At 45.8% G+C, this 19,995-nt stretch overlaps 1 protein-coding gene across 2 annotated transcripts in view; it reads left to right on the top strand.

Annotated features, from left to right (window-relative positions):
- Positions 1–4,733: 4,733 nt before the first annotated feature.
- TLK2 (tousled like kinase 2) overlaps positions 4,734–19,995 on the top strand; it is a 60,427-nt gene continuing 45,165 nt past the window's right edge. For both annotated transcript variants that reach the window (XM_015425993.1, XM_015425992.1), the window contains exons 1-5: positions 4,734–4,814; positions 10,147–10,218; positions 10,870–10,939; positions 13,358–13,404; positions 14,517–14,612. In XM_015425993.1, the coding sequence (XP_015281479.1) occupies positions 4,734–4,814; positions 10,147–10,218; positions 10,870–10,939; positions 13,358–13,404; positions 14,517–14,612 (366 nt within the window). The remainder of the gene's footprint in view (positions 4,815–10,146; positions 10,219–10,869; positions 10,940–13,357; positions 13,405–14,516; positions 14,613–19,995) is intronic.

The following is a 19,995-nucleotide window of genomic DNA, read 5'->3' as shown; positions in this document are numbered from 1 at the left end:
GCCAGGTGGTTTCTAGTAAGGAGGGGCAGGAAGTGCCCCCCCCGCCTCCCGCGCTCCTGGAGGGGTGGGGGTGAGCCTGGGTTGCCATGGTAACTGGGGGTGTGGGGTCGTATGCAGAGGCTATGGTGGGTGCCAGGTGGGCCAAATGGGATCTGGGTCTTGGGCGTGTCTGGGATTCTGGAGTGGGGTTTTGTGGGGAGAGGAGGGGGGGCACTCCCTGGGGTGGGTGAGACTCGCCCGGGCTCCAAGTTTGGGTAGGGGGGTGTTTCTTTTTGTAACGAGGGGGGGACACAGAAAGGGTGGGTAAGAGGTGCAGTTTGCATGGGGCCCAACACCTGTTTCTACCCCCAAAGCATGCCCCCCCCCGGTTTTTGTATGGGTGGGCAGTTATTAAGAACTGGATGCTTCTAACTCTTGAAAGCTTGATGGGGAGGGGGGTTTTCATCACAGCAAATGTTGTCATTTTAATCTTGGTGTGTTTCCATAAAAAGTAGGAGCATCTTTGGGAAGCAAGGATCTGTGGGTATTTAATAAGAGGAATGTTCATGAGCATTGGGGGGGGGGAGAGGCCTTTTCCTTTCAGAACAGTTGCATAGATTTGGGGTTCATGTTACTGTTTGGCATGAAAGCTGGGGAAGGGGAAAACACCTGTGGAATTTGAGCCCAGTTGCGATGGTGGGGAGACAACAGATTTCTGCATTCTGATTAATCCTATTAAAAGCAGTGAACTAAACTGTGGTTCTGGCTGTTAACTCCCCTCAGACACACACACACCCTCTCTCTGCTTGAGTGTCTCAGTTCCTCAAGGAATTCAGCATGCCTTGGAGGTACAAGAGATCTGAAGTCTCTTTAAAACATACATTCACGCATGCCTTTCTCAGATGCCAGCCAAACTTTAGGAGGTCTGGTTTTCCCTGAGGTGGGAAATCCACCTTTATGTGAATTTGCTCTGAACTCAGAAGAAGCGATGCATGATTCCACATCATAATTTGAGAGTTGACTTCCATTCTGTTCTTCTGATCAGGTCCGCCAGTTTAAGGTCAGCAGCCTTTCCCGAAAGTTTAAGGATATGTGTGTATAAACATTCTCAGAATAATTTTTCTCAATAGGGACCACGGCCCTAAAATCACATATCTGTGAGTCCCATCACTTGCAGTAGAATTAACTCCTGAGCAAAGCGTTGCTAAATTTGAGTTCTTCCGGTCATAATCACGAGATGGACTAGCGATCCATAAAGGTGGCCATGTTAGTGCTATATACAGGTTATCTTTAAAAAAAAAACAACCCCTAAAACCTTTGCTTTTTCTCTTTTGCGAATGCATCTGGATGTGGTGGATGTTAAAATACCATCGATACCTAACAGGTCTCATAGAGACATAATGGATAGAAACAGAACAATTGTGATGTCAGAGGTTTTGTTTTCCTACAGATTTCTAAAGGGCAGTTGCTGCCCTTCAGGAATATTCCTTGGAAGCATGTGCTTCTATGCAAAGCATTTCAATACTTTACCTTTTTTGGGGTGGGGGGATGAAAGTAGCACAGATACTTCTGGAAACAATGCATTGGAAACAATGTTTTGAAGAAGATGTGAATCATTGGGCTAGATGCATTTTGCCATTCTACAGCTGAATTGTATGTTTGATGAACTAGTGGAAACCATTCAGAGATGTCTCCCCTACCCTTTCCTAGTGGGACTATGAAGGTTTCAGGCTGTGTGTTTGGTGCCATTCCAGTGCGTTGTTAGTTAAAGAGAAAGGAGAAGAAAATTCTCCTCACTTTCCTTACTGCTTTTTATTCATTTATGGTGCATTTTAGCTTTGTGGCATTTGTGGGGGTTGATTGAAAATTGTAGGGTATAAAAACGTTTTTATGAAATGGTGATGGATGAATACTTGCTGCCCCTGAATGCCTACGCATTTCTTTTTTGTCTGAGATTTGAAAAAACATATAGGAGTGAAGACTGCTTGAAATGTTTAACCAGCCGTGCGGTTATTTATTTGGATTATAGGCTTTTTGAAACCTTGTATATTTCAATTTATTGCATAGGCTTCCTGTGATTGATTTATGATGGATCGAATATTGATACTGCAGAGGGAGAAGCTAATGGTGGATTAGCAGGAACATTTGAATATTTGAACTCTTGTGTGAGTTTTTTCTCTCTGTGCACACAAGGACAGTGTGCAACCCTTCCATATATAACTGCATTGCTAAATGCTAATTTACGTGATAACACAGCTGAGACCCTCTTTTCCAGTCGCCTGTTGAAATTGTGTATATATCATAGGAAGGAATGGGTCATGCTTGAGGAGGTATCTCTGGAGACTGCCCTTTTGCACATACAGGAAAAGCAGCCCAGGTAGTCAAGGATCCAGATCTATCCATGTATGGTCCATCTCGTACACAGTATGAAATAAACCAATAACAGTGACACGTCTGCTATAAAAGGGGGATATAGTAGATGGAAATGCAGTTGCAGTTCCTCAGAATGGTTAGCTGAGCAAAGTAATGATGGGTGTCATAGTTTTCCATGGTGACATAGCTGTGTTTCAGCAGTACTTTAGCACTGTTTTGATATAAGGGTGTAGTGATTGATAAAAGCCATGCCCCCCTGGTTCCTTCTGGTTGTATGATTCTGACTGGTACTAGAGATAGATGAACAAGCAGAATGATGTGAGCTTTTTTGAGTAGCGTAAAAGGGTGGAGGGGGCCGTGGTTGTTCAGAGGTTAAGACGCTGAGTTGCAGACCGGAAGGTTTGTAGTTCGGCAGTTCGAGACCCTGGTGCCGTGTGACGGAGTGAGCTCCCGTCTCTGGCCCCAGCTTCTGCCAACCTAGCAGTTTGGAAGCAAGAAGCTGCATGTAGATAAATAGGTACTGCTTCAGTGGGAAGGTAACAGCGTTCTGCGTGCCTCGGCATTTAGTCATGCTGGCCACATGACCACGGAAACGTCTCGGACAGCGCAGGCTCTTTGGCTTGGAAATGGAGATGAGTACCGCCCCCTAGAGTCGGGTTTGACTGGCTTTCAAGCAGGGGAAACCTTTACCTTTAAAAGGAAATGGGGGCCTCATTAAACAAACAGTAAGGTCAGGCAAGAGTGGTGAAAGAATCCTAGAATCTTCTGGGTACAGTGTGCGGGAGGGCTTGGGATTCAGGTACTTTCCCCTAGGTAATAAATGTTATTTGATGGATGATGTAAGCAGTTGGGGTTTCAGAGCTAACTGCTTCTGTCCTTGCTGTAGGGGTGTATGGATGGAGGATGGTTTGCAAACTCAGGATCCTCATCTCTCTGTTTCTTGAAAGAAGCTATGAGGGACCACTGACATTTTCAGGAGAGAAAGTATATTTTGGTCAGACTGATCTGTTGAAAATGAACATGCTTTTTCTCTTTGGTGTGTTTTGGAAGTAAACCAAGTCATACTGAAGTCACCTTTTAGATTTTAATAAATAAGGTACATTTAACCAGTGTTCCCTCTAATCTGAGTTTGTGTGAGCTAGCTCACAGTTTTTTGGCTTCCAGCTCACACATTTTTGCTTTAGCTCGTACACAGTATGAAATAAACCAATAATAGTGACACGTGTGCTATAAAAGTGGTATATGATGGAAATGCAGTTGCAGTTCCTCAGAATGGATAGCTGAGAAAAGTAATGATGGATGTCATAGTTTCCCATGGCGACATAGCTGTTTTCCACCAGTACTTTAGCACTGTTTTTATATAAGGGTGTAGTGATTGATAAAAGCCATGCCCCCCTGGTTCCTTCTGGTTGTATGATTCTGACTGGTACTAGAGATAGATGAACAAGCAAACTAATTTATGTAGCAAACTAATTTATGTAGCAGCCAATCGCCCGCTCACAACTTTAATGCCAGTAGCTCACAAAGTAGAATTTTTGCTCACAAGACTCCACAGCTTAGAGGGAGGATTGCGCTTAACTGCAACGAATGTAGGAGCCTCTCAGTTTGTTGGCATTTGCCAACTCTTTCCGACTTAGTAGTTTTTCACGGGATTCACATACCCCCCTCCAGTGACTGCACTACTTTGGTCTGCACTTCACTGTTACTTCCTCAGTTTTTCTATTGTTAGTGGTCTCCCTATTGGTGTTGTAATGTGTCCCACAGTCCTTGAACACATCTGTCTTCTTGAACACATGAGGCTGTCTGATACTGAGTTAGCCCATTAGTCTGCCAAGGTCATTGTGGTCTACTGTGATTGGCAGCAGTTCTCCAGGGTCCCTGGTCCAGGCCTTTGATATCCCCTACTGCCTGAACCTTTTAGCTGGAGATTCCAGGGACAGAATCTGGATCCTTCTGCATGCCAAGCGGATGATCTGCCATGGCCCTCTCCTTTCGTTGATGGAGTACAAGAGATGGGAGTTCGCCACAAAGAGACACCAGCAGAACAATTTGTAGAGACGGACAGAGATGATTAAATTAGTTTTGACTGTGCTTTTCAAACAAGGAACAATTAATGCTTGTTTGGGGACATGCGGTAGAGCTCAACTGGCCGGTAGTTGTCACTGGAGAAATGGGAATGATGGGTCAGTTCTGGTGGTAATTGTACCACTTAAAGCTGACACAGCTGTAGTGCTATATACCTTTCTATGTGTGATCTCCCAATGCTGTTAACACTACTTTAGGTTCACGTTTGTTTTCACTTTAGAGTTGTCTTGGCAAGCTTTAATTCTTGCTAGTATTAATGACTGTTTTTGTGGGACGTCTCTTGTTTTTTAATAGATATGATGGAAGAATTGCATAGCCTGGACCCACGACGGCAGGAACTGCTTGAGGCCAGGTTCACTGGAGCAGGTGTTGCAAAGGTTAGTATGGCTTCAGCTGTTATTATTAATCTTAAGTGTGCCAACTCTGGTGTTCCTTTAAAAAAGAAATTTCTAGTTTTTATGGTGGATGAGGAAATCGCCAGAACAAAATGTCTTTAACCTTGCTGTTCAGAAGCTAGATGTCCTGTGAAAAGAACCACATGACCTCTGAAACCAGTCTTCGTTCTCTTACATGCAGATCTCATGATTTTTGATAATTGGGCACTGGCAGAAGTGGGTTGTCAGTTGGGCAGACTGTTCTGTTGAAGACTGGCAAGTTCTCTGACTCCTAGATGCTTAACAAAGATTGCTTGTGCTCTCTGTGGCCAAAACCTAAGCAGTTCTTGTTTCTACCTGATCTGGATTTGATACAAGAAGAAGAGAAGAGATTTATATCCCTATCCTTCACGCAGGGTCTCAGAGCAGCCTACAATCTCCTTCCATTCCTCTCCCCACAACAAGCACCCTGTGAGGTAGGTGGGGCTGAGAGAGCTCTCTCTCCAGAGCTGCCCTTGAGAGAACAGCTCTGAGAGAACTGTGACTGATCCAAGGTCACAGCAGCAATTGTATGTAGAGAGTGGGGAATCAAACCCGGTTCTCCCAGACTAGAGTCCGTGCTCCTAACCACTACACCAGACTGGCTCTCCGTCATTGTTCTGGTTTCCCATGCTGGTTTGGAATTTTCTGGGCTTGTTCTTTCTCTTTCACTTCTGTCTCTCTTGTACTTTTTAGCCAGCTGCTTATAGTTCCCTCTTGCGTTTCATTCCAGTTTCTGTCTGTGGTCCAGATTTCAATTCTTGGCCCATTTCTGTGTTTTTAAAAATCTTTAATATCCTTTTAGGGGGTGAGGGTAACGTTTAATTCTTCTGCCCCATTAATGCGCCCCATTAATGCAATGACAGTCAGTTCTACTTTTCTGCTCTCAGTTTTTCCCTCTTTCCCATCTCTCTTCTTTTGCTTTCTGTCTGCATTGTAATATAGTCATCTGAAACAAAGTGTTCAAGGTTATATCCCATTCCCACCCCCCATCATTCTCTCAGTATTGGTGATGTCTGTGCAGGTTCTTAAATCCTCTCTCTGAACAGCACACAATCCCACTGAAGATAGATCAAGATGGGTAGCTGTGTTAGTCTGTCTGTAGCAGTAAAAAAGAGCAAGAGTCCAGTAGCTCCTTAAAGATTAATAAAATTTGTGGCAGGGTATGAGCTTTCTTGAGTCACTGCTGACTTCTTCAGATACAGTTAGAAAGTGGAGTGGTTTCAGATGTCGAATGACATTAGCAGGCAAATTAGTATAGCAGGTGAATAACAATAGCAGGCGTGATTGGATTAGGTGAGATATGCTGAGGTGTAATAGGTGTGGAGAAATCAGCATTGGTAATGAGACAGGAAACCTAGGTCTCGATTCAGTCCAGGTGGATGCATTGTCTTGAGCTTCATTATCAATTGCAATTCAGCAGTCTCTCTAATCTCCCTTTGAAATTCCTTTGTAAGAGAACCGCTACTTTTAGGTCAGCAACCGAATGTCCTGGAAGGTGAAAATGTTCCCCCCACTGGTTTTTGAATGTTGTGGTTCTGAATGTCAGACTTATGTCCATTAATTCTTTGTTGAAGGGACTGGCCTGTTTGTCCAATGTAGAGGGTAGAAGGGCATTGCTGACATTGTTGTTGTTCAGTCGCACAGTTGAGTCCGACTCTTCGCGACCCCATGGACCAAATCACGCCAGGCCTTCCTGTCTTCCGCCGTCCTCTGAAGTTTGCTCAATTTTATGTTCGTTGCATCTATGACACTCATTGCTGACATGTGATGGCATAAATCACATTACAGGATGAGCAGTAGAATGAACCTGAGATGGTATGGCTGATGTTGCTAGCTCCAGAGACGGTGTTGCTATGATATATATGAGAGCAAACCTGGCATCCTGGTTTGTTTCAGGCCTTGGTTCCAGAATCCATGTTACAGTTAAGTAGTTCGTCATTGCAGGTGAGAAGTTGTTTTAAGTTAGCAAGCTGTCTGTAAGCAAGAAAAGGTTGCCCCCCACCAAGTGCCTGTGAAAGGAAAGTGTCACTATCCAGCATGGGTTGTTGGTCATCAATAATGCGTTGAACCGGCTTGAGTTGTGAGTTGTAGGTGACCCAGAGTGGTGTTCTGTTATTCTCCTTGGGATTGTCTTGTAGCAAGCTGTCCCTGGGTGAGCCAGAGGAGCAGATGCAACTGTAGTGTAGGGCTTGGCTATACACAATGGATTGTTTGATGTGGTCGGGGTGGTAGCCGGAGGCATGTAGAGATGTTTGCCGATCTGTTGGTTTCTGGTATAATGTTGAACTTATGTGTCCCTCGTGTATCCATACTGTGGTGTCCAAGAAGTTTCTCTCTTGTGTGGAGTAATTGTAATTATAACACTGCAGCAGATCTTGCCGCTGAATTTTGCGTGTTTGTTCTCACTCATAACGACTTCAGGTTTGGTGGGACCTTATACCTCCAAATCAATGGGCACCCACATGGCTCCACGGTACGCCAAAGTTTTCATGGTGGATCTAGAACGGTGTTTTCTGAACGCCTGTCCATTGGCACCTCTCCTTTAATACAGTTCTTTAAGCCTTACTTTGCATCCCATTTAAATGTCAGAGAGTTGTTTATTGTATGCTTGCATTAATAAGCTCCTGGGTAACAGTGGATAAAAAGCCTTAAGTAGGAGGAAAATAGGTGCTTTAGCTCTTGCACTTGATTTTTCCTTCTATTTTGACTTGTAATATAACATTTATGAATAACTGTAGAGAAACAATTGATGATTGAAAATTTTGGATGTACTACTCTGATAGTTACAAATTATTTACTTATCTTTATTGTTTCTCTTTTGATGTCAGCTTTTTCACTTATCTTAAGTACAGCAGAGTTAACTTCCATTATGCTGCAATGTGGTCTTAGGTTATATATGAAGATGTATGTTAGTTTGTCTGTAGCAGTAGAAAAGAGCAGGAGGCCAGTAGCTCCTTAAAGACTAATAGAATTTGTAGCAGGGTATGTCAAAGAATCCCTCAAAAGATTTCACCAGGCTTTCAACAACTTCCACCCCACCATCAGTCTAATTATGAATTACTCAACACAAGGCACCACAGTACGGACCACATTATGAGACATAAGGCTAAGGCTGGAGGATAACTTTTGGTTGTGGCAGTGACAACCACGATTATCCCAATATTGCATACTGTGACGCTTTTGTCATGGCTTTAATAAAAATTAGAAGAAACTATAAAGAGGCTTTGTGGGGTCAATAATTAGAAAATGTGCTCAATGCACTAGGAAACCTCGAAGACTGAAAAATGAATCTGCTCCTAGATTTCTGGGCTGGCTTGTAGAGCCAAAGTAAATTTGTCAAGGCCCTACCCAGCTGTGTACACATTTTTGATCAGTCTTCTTGAGAAAGAATATTTTGGTCTTCAGGCGTGAATGAAATGTCATCCCTATTGTAAATTGTCTGTTTCTGTTCCCTTTCTTGTTTGCAGTGGTGTCCTACAAATTCATTATCACTCGAACTTGTGTCACAGACTGGAGGAGGGTAGCGACCTGAAGAACTTGGGAGGGAGTAGAACACCTACATATTTAGGACTGAGGGATTGAGACCTCTGCTGTGTGAAGAAGACAGTCTCTTTCTCTTTGGTGTAGTGGTTAGGAGCGTGGGCTCTAATCTGGGAGAACCGGGTTTGATTCCCCACTCCACATGCAGCTGCTGGCATGACCTTGGGTCAGTCACAAGTTCTTTCAGAGCTGGTCTCTCAAGAGCAGTCCTCAGAAGAGCTCTCTCAGCTCCACCGACCTCACAGGGTGTCTGTTGTGGGGAGGGGAAGGAGATTGTAAGCCGCTCTGAGACTCCTTTGGGTAGTGAAAGGCAGAGTATAAATTCAATCTCTTCTTGAAAATTCCTCCTTCCTCTTAAGGTCTCTGACATCAATCCGGGGGACATCGAGGTTGCTGACTACATGCAACTGGACTTTTTGTTTTCCTCTTCCAGATGAAAGCACGCTGTACTGCTTGGCGGGGTGCCTTTGAAACTCATAAAGATCCAAAAAACAACTCTGTGATTTAAAAAGAGGCAAGAAGCTTCCTTATATATGTGAAAGCCCTTGCAGAAATCTACAGAGATTGTTGTATTATAGCCTACATGTTTCAGCTCACAATAGCGATACATGTCCATTTTAGTTTTTCTCTTTGCAACTCAACACTTTTTTTTAGAGAAGCTAAAACGGTGTTTACTGAGCCAAACCAAACAGAGAAACAGAAAGAAACAGAAAGATTCACTGTCCCAGAATAATCCTCCCCAACCCTCCCCTTCCCATTTTTAACTTCTGTGGTGTTCTGTCATCCTCTGCTAGTCAGATTATACTTCATATAGTTCTCTGCTTTCTGCATGAACGTAGTCAAGCAGAAAGTGGGATAGAATTGTTGTGTTATTGCAGGCGAGACATTTCTGTTTCTTTGTTTACAGCATCATGATGAACATGCATTCCTTTACCACCTCTTGTTTACTTAATGTAACAGATACTTGTGTGCTAGGAAGAGATTGCAGTTGTGTCTGATACAGCACTGGGATGTAAGTTTCTTGGATCATCACTGTTCCTTGGAAGCTTTTATGTGTGGGGTTCTGCAACTGCTAAGGAGACCTAGCTAAGTATAATGCAGGATGGTCTTCATTTTGAATTCACAGCCTGCTTAGAGTGCTGTACATTTCCTGAAAGTTTTTATACGTTTGTCTGCTTCCTTGAAGTAGACACAGGAAGGGAACTCAGCACCTGTGTTAAGCAACCTGGAGGTCTTTCTTTCTGGCAGAATTTACTGGCCTATGTTTTGGTTCTGTTTAGTCCAGAACAGCATTGAAATTTTGGAAATAAGAGCATTGTCATTCAGGATGCAATCAGTTTGCACAAAGATGTGGATGCTGTAATGTTGGATGGTGATGGAGCCAGTTTAGTCTAGTGGTTAAGAGCATGGACTGTAATCTGGGAGAACCAGGTTAGGTTCCCCACTCCTCCACATGCAGCTGTTGGTGTGACCTTGGGTCAGTCACAAGTTCTTTCAGAGCTGTTCTCTCAAGAGCAGTTTCTGTCAGAGCTCTCTCAGCCCCACCTACCTCACAGGGTGTCTGTTGTGGGGAGGGGAAGGGGAAGGGAAAGGGATTGTAAACTGCTCTGAGACTCCTTTGGGTACTGAAGGGTGGGGTATACATCCAATCTCTTCTTCCTCTTTAAATACTCATGGATATGTTTTTGCTTTAGAAGAAATGGCTTGGATGTTTGTGAAAATATTTTTTTTCTTTTTTCCCCTTCTGTACTAGGGTCCATTAAACAGTGAATCTTCCAATCAGAGTTTGTGCAGTGTGGGTTCTCTAAGTGACAAAGAATTGGAGGTAAGTGAACTTGATGCTCCTCGACACCCTGAATCCCTAGCTTGTCTTGGGACTGTGGAGCAGATATTTTCTGGTCAAACATGCCCTCTGTAGGTAGATTAACACAGTTGTTTTACAAAATGATGGCTCTTATGAAAAGCTGCTTACTGTATACTAAGCCTTCTTCCTCCTCAGATGCCTGAGTGCTGTCTATATATCTAAAACAACCTTGCAAGAGCAGATGTTTTAAGAAGACTGGGCTACACAAATTGGTTTCATACCTCCAGTAGGAAAATAGTCATGTGGATCTGTTCTAGCAAGACAAAATAACTTTTTGTGCTGTTCAGTTTTCCCATTGTAGCAAACAAAGAACACTTCAAAAAAAAATTTCAAAAATCATAAAACGATTTAGCTCTGACGTATATTACAGTCAGGCTAAAGGACTCCTATTATCTCAGTTCTTTGCTTTGGGAGGAGGTGTAATAGCCAGTGATTTGCCACCCACCACACTTTAGACTCAAACGTGGTGAGCTTAACCTGTCTGCGAAACGGCAAGGGTATGAGGTGCAGTGAACAAGCATCCATTTCAAGTGTATATTAATGTACTTAAATCCCGGAAGGTCTGTGGGAATTGGTTTCAGTGTTTTCTGCTTTCCCTCCCTTCCCCTGAAGACTCCTGAGAAAAAGCAGAATGACCAGCGCAACAGGAAGAGGAAAGCTGAGCCCTTTGAGACCAGTCAAGGTAACCTGTGCTCCGGGCCCTCTGACGAGCATTTGCAAACAGTCAGTAATGAGGCCGGTTGTTAGAGAATTCTCTTGTCCTCCGAGAGCGTGCGCCTGCCTCCTGGGGGTGTTGGCAGCTTGTTATGATCCTGGTCTTTGAGCAGTGCCCCTCCCTTCAGAGACGGTTTGTTGTCCCCGTTAACATGAAAAACATTTCTAGGCCTACCGCGGCTTAATCTGGCACTTACTCTCACTGTTGTTGGGGTTTTTTTTTGCATACGTGCACTGTGCTGCAGCCAGTGCTTTAAACATACAAGAAAGTAACATGCAGTTGCCGCATGCCGTTTCCATGTTGCTTTGGGGGTCGCTGTGCTGCTGTACAGGAAACGGCGCATGTTGCCTGCAAATGTGCAAGATCAGCACTGCCCGTACACGGTGCCTTCTCTGCTGAGGCCCCTTCCTTGTGGGATGGCCTGCCTGAGGAAGTCAGGAAGGCTCCCGGGCTCCTGTCCTTTTGCAAAGCCATTTAACACAGCATGGTTCCGGAGGGCATTTGTACAGAGGCAGTAGGGCTGTTGTCAGAGTCCCACAGCACTCAGGCTCAACAACGTTCCTTAGAAGGATCAAGCTTATTGAGTTCAGTAGTGGCAGGTCATCTGTACGTACATGCTGTGCAAAAGTTGACCCACCAGGTGGGAGGGGAAAAGATATACTATGTTCAAAGCGGGGCCTTCTGATGGAGTTAAGCCAATCCGAGGTGCTAGCCTTACGCACGCAAAGGAACGACTACAGGTTCCCAGGGAAGGAGCGAGCACGAAGCATCAAGGTCAGGAAACTAGATAAGGGCCATGAGCGAAGAGAAAGCTGACATTCCTGGACAGTAAGATGTTCACCCAGCAGACTCCCTTCCCTCCTCCTATGGCAGCATAGTTGACAGCTGTATTGTAACAGAATGGTTCGGGAGGATGCTTTAATAAAAGGCATGGGACTGTGAACTATACCACTCTGTATAGCTCTCTGTTTGCTGGATGATCTCACCGTCTCCAATTTTGTGTGGTGGTTAAGTGCGTGGACTCTAATCTGGGAGAACCGGGTTTGGTTCCCCACTCTTCCACTTGCAGCTGCTGGGTGACCTAGGGCAAGCCATAGTTCTGTCAGAGCTGTTCTTGAAAAAGAGCAGTTTCTGTCAGAGCTCTCTCAGCCCCACCTACCTCACAGGGTGTCTGTTGTAGGGAGGGGAATTCTTCTTATCTCCTGCCGTTTTCTGCGTTGCTTAGCAAATTATATCTGTCCCTGTTCGCTTTGTTTCGAATTTCTGTAATTCCAGTCGATTGCGTTATTAGATGTCACTTGTGCTGTGTGATCTGCCTTGAGTCTCAGTGAGAAAGGTGGACTATAAATTAATGAAATATTAATATATGTGCTTGTAACATATACAAAATGTTTTAGGCAGCCCTTATTTCCTGTTGAAGGTCTCATTTTGGACTCTAAAGCTTAGAGTGGTATCTTAAGTGTCTCTGTCCCCTTCTGATGTTTTATTTCTTGCACAAATTTGTACCAACTGTGGCCAATGGCAGCCAGCAGCTCCTAACCCCTGGGAGTCACCGAGAGCCTGGGTCAGTAGCTGTGGCTGCCGCTGATGCCCTTTTCCTCCTCTGGCATCACAGTTGTGGCACCTCTGCCACTCCCCCCCCCCAACCCTCACGCGGCTTCAACTCCTTTTCTCCCATCCCAAATCCCTTCTTGGTCTGCGATTCCCCCGGGAAAGGCCATTGCGGGTTGTGCGTTCCGCTGCGACGTCTTCCTGTGTTCCGGCGCTCCCATTTTCTCCCATGGGAATCCATGAAAACAGTCCTGTACCTGAAGCAGCCCCTTATGCATTACAGCCGGTACCAGAGTTGGGGCTGCCGAGAGGAGAGTCCTTAGGGTGGCAGAGTTCCAAAAGCTGGGAGGGTCTTCGGTTTGTTTCCATGTGCTTGTTTGGGGAGGGGGGTGTCTGTTAGCAGCCCTTACTGGAGTTACAGTTTGGTCCCCGCTAACATTTTTGCTACTAACAAAGCCGCCACCAGCCCTTCCGGTTGAACACCAACAAGCCAATGTGGAAGCACCAGAAGGTGGTCCAGGGGGAAAGGCAGCTGCTGTTTGCAAGAGAACGCATCCCACGCGCACTTAGAAAAGGGAAGGCAGCCACACAAAGTGCACGTGACTCCCATAAATCCCTCCGTCAGCAGTGTCGGTCAGCAGGGGGTCCTGTGACCTACGGCACGTGGACCCCTGAGCCTGCAGATGCCCCAGAGTCACCAGGCATGCCCATACGTGAGGGTGCCATTCCCCGTCTTGATTTCCACGATTTGATCCTGAAGCCTAGTAGTGTTTTTCCGATGGTTCTTAAAGACTGAATGCCGCCCGATAGGTAACGTTGTTGTTTTCCTTGCAGGCAAAGTTGTCACTCCAAGGGGGCATAAAATCAGTGATTATTTTGAGGTAAGCCTGTTCCGTGTGCACGCTGGCAGGTCCTGTCCTTTCAAATTGTGTTAGAGACTGTTTTGTTGGTTGCTGGTCTGAGGCAGGGAGTCTAGGTTCCACAGAAGCACCTTGGAGCTGGGGCCCCTTCTGATTTAGCAGCTGCTCTAAGTGACCACGCACCCCATCTTTAAAGCCGGCTTTAGGGACAGAAAGCACAGGTCGTAGTAGATAACTCACTGAAAATGTCGAGACAGTGTGCGACTGCAATAAAAAAGGCCAACGCTATGCTGGGGATTATTAGGAAGGGAATTGAAAACAAATCAGCCAGTATCATAATGCCCCTATATAAATCAATGGTGCGACCTCATTTGGAATACTGTGTGCAGTTCTGGTCACCACACCTCAGAAGAAAGGATATTATAGCATTGGAAAAAGTGCAGAAAAGGGCAACTCGAATGATAAAAGGGTTGGAACCCTTTCCCTATTCTTGGGGTTCTTTAGCTTGGAGAAACGACGGCTGAGGGGTGACATGATCAAGGTTTGCCAGATTATGCATGGGACAGAGCAGGCAGAGAAAGAAGTACTTTTATCCCTTTCTCACAATACAAGAACTCGTGGGCACTCAAATTGCTGAGCGGTCGGGTTAGGAAGTATTTCTTCACCCAAGGAATGATTAACACATGGAATTCACTGCCACAGGAGGTGGTGGCAGCTACAAGCGTGGACGGCTTCAAGAGGGAATTGGATAAACTTACAGAGCAGAGGTCCATCAGTAGCTATTAGCCACAAGGTATAGATAGGACCTCTCAGTCTGGGGCAAGGGATGCTCTGTATTCTTGGTGCTTGGGGGGGAGGCAACAGTGGGAGGGTTTCTAGTGTCCTGGCCCCACTGCTGGACCTTCTGATGGCATCTGGTATTTTTGGCCTCTGTGTGACAGAGTGTTGGACTGGATGGTCCATTGGCCTGATCCAATGCTGGCTTCCCTTATATTCTTATGTCTTGATTCTGGTAGTCCCTTGTATTGTATGCAGATCGCACCATTGTTTCCAAATTCCCCTTAAAGTGTACTGAATCCTATTTGCTTGGTGTGTAGTCACTGATCTCTTCTCCCCCCACCACCCCTTCTTAGTTTGCTGGGGGAAGCGGTCCCGGAACGAGCCCTGGGAGAAGCGTGCCACCTGTCGCACGATCGTCACCACAGCATTCCTTATCAAATCCCTTACCTGTAAGTATTCCCTTGAAGGGAGAGAGCATGAACCTTTGGGTGGTGAGCAATGTGGCATCCCGAGTGCCTCTGTGAACACAGGTTTCTGGCATTCACTGGTTTTTAGTAACTCTTGACACACTGGTACACTCAGATGCCCTACAAGGGCCAGGGAGGTGGTACAGGGTTCTCATGGGGCAGGTTGTTTGCGCTTGAATCCTTCCTCATTTTTTGTTCTTTCCCTCCTACAATTCCTATGTTCTGCACTGGCTGCCCATGGCTCAGCATGAGGGTCTGTTTTCTCGAGGGCCTGCATGCGAGTAGCTGCTATTCTGCAGATTGGCTAGTTCTGAGCAGATCTGGCAGGAACGAGACTTCATAGGTGTGACTGCCGAACAGAAGCTTGTGGGAGTTACCGTGACTCAGCATGTTCTTTATTAAAGGTCATGAGGCCGGATAGAAGTAGCTTTAGCACTTTGTTCTTGGCCACGTGCCAGGACTTTTGCCAGCACACTCACCTGATTTGTCGCAGAGTGGCTGGAATCTGAAAGAACCTGCAACTCGCCTGTGGGTGAGAAGTCAGCCGTGACGTTGGCCGTACCCTAATCGTCGTGCCTCTCTCAGTCTCTGTCACACAAAATGTTCCAGGTTGCTTGGCAGTAGGAATGGAAATGAAAACAGCGGAGTGTGTTCAGGTGCTAGAACTGGGAGACGGGTTAATTGGGGACAGCACTAGGCAGCATGCCTACCTTTTGGAGGATCACAGCAGGCATGACCCCCTTGGGCTCTTTTCCGCCAAGGCATTATCCAGCAGAGAGGACCTCTTTTCCCAGTGGAGAAGGACCTGAGGAAGGGGACTCATAGGCTCCAGCCCAGGGTTGGCAACAGTTTAAGCTCTGTATGCAGACCGCTAAGAAGTGTTTGATGGCCGTGACGCTGGTGAGGGTTACTACACGAAAGGCAGGTTCCTCATACTTAACAATGAAGACCGTAGCTCTCCTACCTCTGGTGTGGTTGCACCTTGGTCCCATGCATCTCCCAGCCTCTGGGATGTATTGCGAGAGCTTCCTGTCTTCTGGCCCAGCGTGCTGTGCCCTCTGTTCTCTGTCACTGGTGGAGGGAATCCAGGCCAAGGTTGTTACTCTTATTCTCCCCATAGGCAGAGGACCATCCAGAGCCAGTTTGGTGTAGTGGTTAAGTGCGCGGACTCCAATCTGGGAGACCCGGGTTTGATTCCCCAATCCCCACTCCTCCACTTGCACCTGGCTGGATGACCTTCTGTCAGAGCTGTCCTTGAAAAAGAGCAGTTTCCCTCAGAGCTCTCTCAGCCCTGCCTGCCTCGCAGGGTGCCTGTTGTGGGGAGGGGGAGGAGTTTGTAAGCTGCTCTGAGACACCTTTGGGTAGTGAAGGATCTCCTCTCCTCCTCCTCCTCCTTCCTGTCAGCTTTCTTCATTGTCCAGTTTTTACACCCAGACATAGTCATGGGGAATATTACGGCATGCATTAACTTGGATCTTGGTCACCAGCGACACATCCCTATACGTAAGAATATTTTCTAGCCAATTTGGTGTAGTGGTTTAGAGTGCGGACTCTAATCTGGGAGAGCTGGGTTTGATTCCCCACTCTTCCACATGCAGCTGCTGACATGACCTTGGGTCAGTCACAGGTTCTCTCAGAGCTGTTCTCTCAAGGGCAGTCCTTGAGAGAGCTCTCTCAGCCCCACCTACCTCACAGGGTGTCTTGTTGTGGGGAGGGGGAGGGAAAGGAGATTGTGAGCCACTCTGAGACTCCTTTGGGTAGTGAAGGGCCATGGGGTATAAATCCAGTCTCTTCCCCCCCCCCATCCTGATGAGTAGAAGGGCCCCTCTGGTTTCTAGCCACCCTTGCACTCAGCCAGGTCTCCGACATCCCTCGTGACCATTGCCTTTTCATCCTGATCTCGGAGAGTAGAGAAACAGGATCTTAAAGGTTTCTGCTTGGCTAAAAAGCTTCACATAAAAATCCCACAGGCCACGTCTACAAAGCTGCCTGGACAGTGTTTAAGCATTGGTATTGACAATAAGCACTTTGCTTGATAAGGCAGCTGATACTCAAGAGCTACTTGCTGTTCTGCAGTCTGACCTGGATCGAGGTTTCTGGACAAATACTTTGGAGTGCCATTTCTCAGCAGCCTTCCGTCCTAGCCCCCACAGGTGTCAAAGTCTCTGTCCCTGCACACATATATTAGAAGAGAAGAAGAAGAGGAGATTGGATTTATACCCCGCCCTCCACTACCCAAGGGAGTCTCAGAGCGGCTTGCAATCTCCTTTCCCTTTCCCTCCCCACAACAGACACCCTGTGAGGTAGGTGGGGCTGAGAGAGCTCGGACAGAAACTGCTCTTTTTCTTTTAATTTTTCATTCAGAAAAACATAATGAGACAACAGTTAAAGTTGTGAGTGAGCAATTGGGCTGCTGCATAAGTTAGTTTGCTCTGGAGCCATCCTTCCTGAGCGAAGACAAAAATGTGTGAGCCAGAGGCTAAAAAATTGTGAGCTAGCTCACACTAACTCAGAAGGGAACATTGGTTATGTCTGGTGTCTGATTACTCTGGTTTCTTCCTGAATTTTCACTTTTCCACGGGCTGTGCATGTCCAGCCTGTTTATGTTCTTCGTCCCTGTTTAAAGGTACTTCTTTTCCCTGAGGATTATCTCAGACGCTGCCGTCACTGTATGTCCAAAAACTCGAAAATCATACCTAGAGAGCTGGTGGGAGGAGTAAGCCCAGCCTGGATTCCCTCCATTAAGAACATAAGAGAAGCCAATGTTGGGTCAGGTCAATGGTCCATCCAGTCCAACACTCTGTCACACAGTGGCCAAAAATACCAGGTGCCATCAGGCGGTTCATCAGTGGGGCCAGGACACTGGAAGCCCTCCCACTGTTGCCGCCCCCCCCCCCAAGCACCAAGAATACAGAGCATCACTTGCCCCAGAGTCCCTATCTATACCTTGTGGCTAAAAGCCACCGTTGGACCTCTGCTCCATATTCTTATCTAATACTTTGATTGACAAGAAGGAAATCCTAATGTTCCATTCTCCTCTTCCCCCTCCCTTACAGTATCTGACTTTTGGCTAGCTTGCCATGAGGAGAGCAGACTTGTCGGTTTTAGGTCCTGCTGCCATTGTGGGTGATGCACGGCATCATCAGTGCCGTTTGCCACTCCCTGAGCTGAGCAGTAATTGCCCTAGGCAGGTTGCCCGGTCAGAAACTTGTGTTTGCACTTTGTGGTGATTGCCATGATGGCAAAATTAGAAGGGCAGGAGGTGATGAGAGAGAGAAGTAGGAAAAGCTGGACTTGGACTTCTGGTTTTGGCTCCCTCAATGGTGGCTGCAATCTCCCGGTGCTCCGGGAGTCGCGAGCCTTGAATCAGCGGATGGGAGGGGGTGAAATGGTACGCATCCCCCCCCGGAGCCCTTTTGATGTGCTCCTAGCCATGGGACACTTGGAGGGCCCTTCCTCCGGCAAACAGCCGGCGAAGGGGGACTGTTCCCTGCCCCGACGGTCCTGCCGTTGATTTCCTACATGGTCTCGGGGATGCGCACCGGGACAAGCGCTTGGTGGCCGAAGAAGGTGAGATCTACGCTACTATGAGTGTTCGTGAAGCGAAGACGCCAGAAAGAAAGCCGAAAGCCCCCCTTTATTAAACCGGGGGGGGACGACTCCCCCTTGCAAGGAAAAAAATCTGAGTTATTTAACGAAGTTACAAAGGGGGATGGATTGTAAAAGCAAAATAAACTATAATAAAGAGTTCTAAAGAACTTACCAAGCATTTTTAGAGGTCTAAGAGACTTGGATAATGTTATATAAAAAGTAAACAATTCTCAAACATGGCTCCGAAGAAGGAGAAGCAAACGAAACTGAAGTTCTCAGCCGGAAATGCCAGCCCAGCGAGTTCTGCTACTAGGCAGGACACTACTCCAAGGTATGCTGAATGAGGCTTTGTGCCCTCTGCTGGATCAAATGATGTCATTACATCAAAAATTTGATGCACAGCAAACCGAATTAAATGAAACTACCAAAAAGACAGAAAAAATGGAACAAGAACTCAAAGAAGTCGATGCCAACACTCAGAAGCTCCAATGCGATCTGAAGAGAAACCAGAAACTCAGAAGCTCAAAAAACAAATGCAGGTGATGGAGAAAAAGAGCAACTGATGAGGCTCAACTTTTACAGCTGCAAATGGAAAAGGCAAGCTATGTCCTAAACTTCCAGGGGGTTTCCGAAGTCAAAGGAGAAGATTTGAAGCAGATTGTATGTGAATCTGTGGCACCGGTGGCAGAGTTAAAAGCAGATTTTTTACAAAGTGAAATACATACGATCTATAGGTCGTATTCTGAATACACAAGAAAGAATAATCTGCCCGGTGGGATTGTGGTGAGATTCTCCAGGAATCTCACCACAATCTAAATCTTGAAAGCAACAAGTGGAACCATCCTGAAAATCAAAGGCAAAGAAATAAGAATCCTGAAGGACATTCCATTTGAAATAAGGAAGAAGAGAAAGAAATTCAAAGATTTTGTGTTGTTTTTACAGAAAAATAATATCGCCTACAGATGGAGTGTACCCGAGGGCATCCTCTTCAAATTCAAAGACAAAAAGGTGAAAATTGACTCTGTAGAAAAGGCATGCAAATTTTTACTTCAATATGGCGATCCAGCAGGTGAAGAAGATAAAGCTGAAGACGGCAGCAATGAGGGAAGTGAAGAAGAAGGATTACTGGCGCCCTCTGACGAGGACTCAGCTTCTGAACGGGTGGCTGCTGCCCCTAAACTAAGCTATAGACAGAGAAAGAAAAAAAGGGGGGGGAAATGAGTTCTTATTGATCTCTGGACTCTCGGTAAAATGAACTTAAAGCATTATCTTTATAGAGCTCTTTATATAGTCAGATTTGCTGGAGATTCTAGTAATAGCATGAAGAAGTTTGCACTCAAAGTAGCAAAGTAAAAAGCTTATATAATGTTAAGCTAATTTTATAAGCAATTTATATGACCACCATCTCTTGGGTTTTTAGAGGTTTTTCTTTACTTTCACCCATAGTATGTAGATACCCTTCCTTGTTTCTTTGTAGTTTATAGAAAATGCAAATTAAAAAAAAATCCCCCTATGGGGGTCCAAAAAAAAAGAAAAGAAAAGCAGGACTTTGGGTAAGCAGGGTGGAATGCTGTTGGGCTGGGCAAAAGCTCTGAATAAAAGCTCTGGGTCCTGAAATGCTCAGGCAGGCTTATAAATATATATATATTTAAATGTGTTATTTGTAGGGTAGCTAGATAATTGCTCAGACAGGGAACTCCTGGATGCTTCAGTCCCAGTGTCTTGCTTTAGTCTTAGAACATTTCTTTTAAAAAGGATAGATTCCGGGGGGGGG

This window comes from Gekko japonicus, unplaced genomic scaffold, assembly GCF_001447785.1.
Source record: "Gekko japonicus isolate JY-2015 unplaced genomic scaffold, Gekko_japonicus_V1.1 scaffold4094, whole genome shotgun sequence".
Lineage (NCBI taxonomy): Eukaryota > Metazoa > Chordata > Lepidosauria > Squamata > Gekkonidae > Gekko > Gekko japonicus.
Note: the sequence above shows the minus strand (reverse complement) of the source record. Positions and strands in the feature narration are given on the sequence as shown.